General features: G+C 33.7%; 2 protein-coding genes across 3 annotated transcripts in view; one reads left to right on the forward strand and one right to left on the reverse strand.

Annotated features, from left to right (window-relative positions):
* The window catches only part of LOC108746042 (kinase D-interacting substrate of 220 kDa), a 40,802-nt gene extending 37,860 nt beyond the window's left edge, over positions 1-2,942 (forward strand). The window contains exon 22 of the transcript XR_001939135.1: positions 2,891-2,942. The gene's annotated coding sequence lies outside the window, so the exon portion shown is untranslated. The remainder of the gene's footprint in view (positions 1-2,890) is intronic.
* Positions 137-5,777, reverse strand: LOC108746046 (band 4.1-like protein 5). 2 transcript variants are annotated; one of them, XM_018482552.1, is made up of 7 exons: positions 5,374-5,777; positions 4,825-4,972; positions 4,578-4,754; positions 3,440-4,141; positions 2,640-3,073; positions 1,844-2,272; positions 137-1,417 (listed from the first exon to the last, which is right to left on the reverse strand). In XM_018482552.1, the coding sequence occupies exons 1-7, from the start codon at positions 5,524-5,526 to the stop codon at positions 1,286-1,288; spliced, it is 2,175 nt and encodes a 724-aa protein (XP_018338054.1). In that variant the 5' UTR covers positions 5,527-5,777; the 3' UTR covers positions 137-1,285. The 2 variants fall into 2 exon arrangements, with proteins under 2 accessions (XP_018338054.1, XP_018338055.1); XM_018482553.1 differs by lacking the exon at positions 1,844-2,272.
* Between the last annotated feature and the right edge of the window lie 866 nt (positions 5,778-6,643).

Below are 6,643 nucleotides of genomic sequence, written 5' to 3' on the forward strand. Positions count from 1 at the left end.
GAAAAGAAAATATACGAAACAAAAAGGAACAAATAACGAAAAAAAATCTCAGGCTAATAATACGATACACATACACACACGCACGCACGCGCGCGCGCGCGCACACACACACACATATATTCTATATATATAAATATATACATAAAAATTCGATTTCATAATTTCGTAGGCATGGAATAAACATGAATATCTTTATAGCTGCATGTTTGAGGCACAAGTTGTGCTTTACCTAAGACTGGCGATGATTCGCGTATTAATTTTTTTATTTATCTATCGATTATTGTCTCTTTCATTTATTATAATACATAAATATATTATCCACAAATCTTACAAAGAATAGATAGAATCAATATCATTAGTTGACGTCATTAATTATACCAAATCTAAAATTTGTTATCGACAATAGTGTTCTCAAAAGTTTTGATCAAATCTACTTATATAGCACAATTATTTACGTAATTTATATGATATTATAACGGAAATGTAATACTTATATTTTTAATCAGTCACAGCGAATATGATTTTTTTCGTTTCTAATATTCGCATAATTGCATGTTTGTCCATCGCACATTAAATTCGAAGGCACAATGGTTACTAATACAAAAATGCTATCTTATAAATGCATAGACTTAATATTTAGACACGAGCAATACATATTCACCTCACGAAATACGTAAGTTTGTCCGTTTTAGCTGCACTCCATAATTAAAACGAAATAAAGTACATTTATTCTTTGCAAATAGAAAGAAAACATAAAATTGCAAAAAACAAACGTAAAAAAATGTTTGACGCGAATAAACCTTGCATACGTACCTTACTAATACATGTTGGCAGATTATAAGGACACTTTTTTTATCAACACATAATCTTAAGATAAATGCATTATACAATTAAGGAATGTTCGTGATGCTATAAACAGAAAGCTTACCTTATTATGCAAATTCTTAGTCGGCATAAAACGACTGTTCTACTAGACATAAAAATATCCCAGTAGTAACTTAAGTAATGCCTTCCCAAAATGGTATTCTGCTTTTTATATTTAAGTAACAACTTAGAACCCTTTTATAACTATTTTTTAACATGTAGTTTTTTACATGCCAAATTTTAATTGTCACGATTAACTGTCATGATTAACATCACGCACTTTGTAAAGCAAATAAAAAAAGAAAGCTATAGGCAGTCCGAGGAAGACCAAAGTAAATATATATAGTCGTACGTTGGTGCTACTTTCTCGCGCGTTGTATATGGATATTATTTTTTTTCTTTGTAATATTTAATAAATATTTTATAACTGTGTGGTAATTACCGTTTTTCTCGTGATTACTGTATGCTTAGTTGGTGTTTGATCAGGTGCTGGGCTTTGCGACGGATCCGCTACTAACCAAGGACTAATGTCTGATGCCGCTTGACTTTCATCCTGCAAAATACGACTTTTAATGCTTTACTCTGAATTAATTTTCCTGGATTGCTAATAATAATTACTTTTAAAAACTATCATTATATAGAATTAATGTTTAATAATTTAATCGTAGTCATTTATATTAACTATCTTTAACAATCAAATTTGAATAGTTCAAATTATAAAAACTCGAAGAATATTTAATACTTTACTATTCACATGCACACAACTTTCACGTGGGACATAAAGCAAATTCTTATTATGCTTTCACCAACACGTTCAACTTACTTCCACAAAATAAAATCTTACTTTCTTTTTACGATTAGCGCTAAATGATAAGTTTCTTAGACTTATATTAAAAGTAAGTTTTCCGTTCTTGGAGAAACCAGGACGTTTACGTAATAGACGAGACGTTAGATTGCAAGCGTTAAAAATGTAACTGACCTTGTGTGTAAGTGTCGTAGTGGTCGTTTGTATCTCCTCAGTTTTAACAACCCGCGCTCCGGCTTTTTCTGTATCCGCCTCGACTTTTTTCTCTGTTGTAACCGGTTGTAAATCTTTGAAGGGATTGAGAATACCCAAGAATGGATTCGAGTCTATGAACGGATTGGTGTTCTTTTTCTTGTCGTCTTCCGGTTTCGCTTCCTCCTCGGAAGCTTCGGCCGTATTAGACGTATCGATGCTGTCATTAGTGAACGGATTGAAAGGATTTTGCGATTGTTGGTTCGATACTTTCGGGCTTAACGACGTAGTCTTTTGCTCGATCTGTCCCCAACTGTCCAACGAAAAATGCGTTACAGTAACAGCATCGTCCATAGAAGGATTTACTGCTGTTGTCGCTCCGCTCACAGAGAGAGTCAATTTATCACCACCCTATTTAATGAAGAAAGCAAGAAAGCAAACACATTATGGCTGGCGTCTAGCATGAAGCAGACATAATAAATAATATAAATATAAACAGCAACGGAATAATAATCTTGACAAATTTATTAATAAGCTGCCCATAAGTTTGTAAATATTTTGTAATACTATACTTTACAATACATATGTAAAAAATACGTTAGGTTATATTACTAAGGCAAAAATATCTTAAAAAGATATAAAATAAAAAAGAATACAATCAATGTACACAATCAAAAATACGATCAATATACACAAAAGACGTACAATGTAAACGATTCAAGCAGGACAAAAACTATAAAAATAGAAAAAATTGTAAATGAAAGTTAAGGATGCTTACCACGGAAACGATAGTTGCCGCATCCGAGTGTTGATTTTTCTTTGGAATCACTCCAGAGCTTTCTGTGGACGTGATGGAGACCAAATTCGAGTTTTTCCCCTGCTCGAGAGTAGCCTTCAATATATTGCACTTTAGAGATTCCGGCGGAATTGGTGTTCGAGGAGGTAACGACGATGTTCCACCCATTTGATTATTAGGCACTAGCTGCACTTGATTGGTGATAGTTTCAACCGTCAGACTGGTCTTCGTAGGTTCTGACTCTTTCTCACTACTGCTGACCGTCGTCTGGTTCCTGGCCTCTAGTGGTTGTTGATCTTTGGCGAGAGACTTCAACAGAGAATCTACCAAAGGCGATGATGTGCCCTGAACACTCGAGGAGTTCGAAGATTTTGTACTGGATCGATTCGATTGACGCTGCAAGGGTTCTTCATCGGCTGAAAATATTTTTAAAAAACATAATATAAAAATAATATTCGAAATATTACAGATTAAAAAATCAAAGAAATAATATTCTTAATAGTTTAGATGATCTTTTTTTACGTCAAAGTTTAAATATAAATATTTCTCTTATCAAAATCTAAAATATTTAAAAAATCTCGATAAAAGAATATTTTTTCAAAATATTCTCAAAATATAATTTAGTTCAAATAAATTGAAATACAATATTTTATTTCGCATTTTTAAGCAGCTTGCGAAAATTTCTTTTTTTTTAATAATAAATAAAGTTTAATAATAAAATGTTAACTTTCGAAATATGTGTGAGATATTCTCTATGCTAACTAAAATATATTTCAGCTCACCTGGAGGTGGAGAAGGTTGCGGCTGCTCTACCTGTTGTTGACGCTGTCTTTCGCGAAGAACGTGACTTTGTCTTCGCGCATATCTTTGACTCGGTCGTCTCTCGAATTGCACAGTGCGGCGCGCCCGATTCAGCTGCGTCGTCTGAAATTCCGTTTTGCCGCTGTAACGGAAACGTGAACCCATACGGAAAAAGTTCTGGCGACCGCTGGTTCCTTTGACCGGTGCACGTAGACGAAAAAAAGCATGATGCTCCACCGCGCACTTCCATAAATGCTTGCAGGCCTTTTCGTTCACCAATCTAAACACGAAAGTGTGCTCTTGCTCGCCTCTGCCTTCATCGTCCTCTTCTACGACTACCAGTGTCAGCTTTTTTTTCTTGAAGTCCAGACGACCGATCTTTGGCCAGAAGAACAAGCCTATCTTTTGTGTGCCTTCAAAAACCAAGATGCCGGTTGGAGTCAAGCCCAGAGAATACTCGCAGGCGTCTTTACCAAGAACAATGTGCATGTCGACGCCATACATATCTAGCCATTTAGCCTTGCTAAGATATGCGGATTCTGCTTGGGCCGGGCTGAGACCAGAACATTTGATGTATTCTTCCAGTATCTCCAGCTCCATCTGTTCCGTTTGGCCTGGTACAAAGCGGAATTCCGACACAGTCGCCGCACTGTGCATAGTAGGATCGTAATCTCCTAATTCAGCTAGAATAAGAATTCCATTCTTTTATTGTACAATAATTTGTCGCACGATGACAGCTACAATTTTATTATAGTTTAATTTTATTAGTAGTAACAAAATTATTAAAAATACTTCTTAAATAAATCAATACAATAATAATGTCTATTAAAGCCAACACAGGATGTCGGTGTGAAATTTAATTTATTTAGAAAGATTTCAAACAATACGCAAATATTTCGTCACAACACTACAACTCAGCTGACTAATTTAATTAATCATAAGCATTAATAAGGATCCAAAATTGGATCAAAATGTTTGCATATTGTTTGAAATCTTTTTAAATAAATTAAATTTCAAATCCTGCCGACATCTTGTGTTGGCTCTAATAAGCATTATTATTGTATTAATTTATGTCAATTGAGCCGTAAAAAACCTATTTTAATTTTTGAATAAGCTTACATTGAAGCGCCAGAGCAGCTAACTGAACTGCAACTTGATGAGGACAGTGAAGTTTGCCTTCCAGAACATCTTGCTTCAACTGCAAGAAGAACTGGTACCGTGTCAGCTCTTCACGCAGCGTGTTTGGTTCCGAAGAATAGAATTTTACTTTTAATCTGAGCGTGTACGGAGGTCCAACTAGACAAAAAATTATATAAGTTTACGTTCTTTCGCTTTAAAAATAATTTTAAAAAAGTGACACACATACTTTTAACTTGTTTTTTGATAGGTTTCGTTGGATCTAGCCAGTGTTGGACATTATTGCTATCTGTATATTGAAGTCCAAAATAATCTTTTTCGATCAAATCGAGACTATAAAATACTTGTTCGTATAAGTCACTAGCCAATGCTTTTTTCTGCAAAAGAAGATCAACAATTATAAAACAACATAAGTATATATATATATATATATATATATATATATATATATATATACAGATGGAATTTACAGGATGGAGCACGAAATGTGTTACACAATTTGCTTTATATACAACAATTTATTTTTAATAAAATGATAGAATTGACATACAATTAATTATAAAGCGTGGAAATTTTATAAATGTGTTAAACGGTATGACATTTAGTGCGTCACTGTATGTTCTAGTTTCTAGTCTGATTGATAAGTATGGACAATAAGTCCTTTTAGTCTCATGCTTTCTCCTTTATCTTCATGTTAATTATCATGTGAAGATAAAAAAAACATTAGAAGGACCTATGACAATAATTAAGAATAAGAGAGATAGAAGAAAAAACTTACCGACAATTCTATGGGCAGATCCGTGCCATCCAAAAGTACCACCCTGCATTGCACAACATTTTTGTTGCTGGGCAATCTCTGGTTTTTGATCTGCGACGAAGCGGTTTGACCGCTGACGCCACGCGCCCTCCGTCGTGACAGGAACCTCAGCATCCTGGATCCTCGTCGTCAAATCGAGATACCCATCGACCTGCAGATAAGACGCAATCTGCCCACTCTCTTTTTCTTCGCCGTCGCGATTATCACTCTTTAATGATAACCACCTGCCAAATTTGTGAAGGCAACTCCAACTCTGAAATCTCGCGGCGTCTGCAACAATTCGCAAACAGCACCAACGTTCTCATATTCTACACCTACACGAAGATTACGTAGCGGCCACGCCGCACAACAATAGCACACATATCTAGTATCTACACAGCCGCATTCTCCCACCCCCCACTCACGAGCGCGCATACGCCCGACTGTGGAAAACACCGGACGATGGTTCTTCCTGATGAGTTTCGGAACGAACGTTACGAACGCATAGAAGCGTTGGAGGTGTCGAAGAGGCGCGAAAGAGGGATCTTTCATGAGAAATTTAAACAATTGCATGCTGTATAGTACACGAAATCGTTTAAATTTTCAAAATTTATAGTATTGTTATTTATTAGATTGCTATCAGAAATATACTTATGAATAAATGTTAGTTATATAATTGTAAGCATATAAAATAAATAACAATAAATAAAGGATAAAGTAAGAGTCAGCGCATTTCTTTAAAAAGTCATATAATTAAAGGAAGGAAGGATCTTTTAATATTAAATTGGATTTCTGTAAAAGCAATTTATAATCTGAATGATAATTAAAGTTTCAGTTATATAGTATATGCGAATTATCTTCTCGCGTAAGTAATCTATATGTATATTGACAAGAAGATATACGCAATGTCTGCATAAGTATAAGTATACACAAAAAAATAAGCGTTTGAAAAATTATATTAATATATAATAAATTATAGGAAATTAATATAAACATAAATAATTGTAATTTTTTGTTATATAAATATTTATTTCTCAAAATGTAAAAACATCCATTTGTTAATACAAAATATTTAGTATCGTTTACATTTTTTAAATTTATTTTAGTATTGCAATAAGCATCTATAATAAAATATATTATCGTCAATATGTAATTCATATCTTTATCTTGTCAAAATAATTAAGAATTATATTGATATTAATTACAATATAAAAGTATAAAATATTATATATATAATATATATATATTGTAT

Source organism: Trachymyrmex septentrionalis, unplaced genomic scaffold (genome assembly GCF_001594115.1).
Source record: "Trachymyrmex septentrionalis isolate Tsep2-gDNA-1 unplaced genomic scaffold, Tsep1.0 scaffold16, whole genome shotgun sequence".
Lineage (NCBI taxonomy): Eukaryota > Metazoa > Arthropoda > Insecta > Hymenoptera > Formicidae > Trachymyrmex > Trachymyrmex septentrionalis.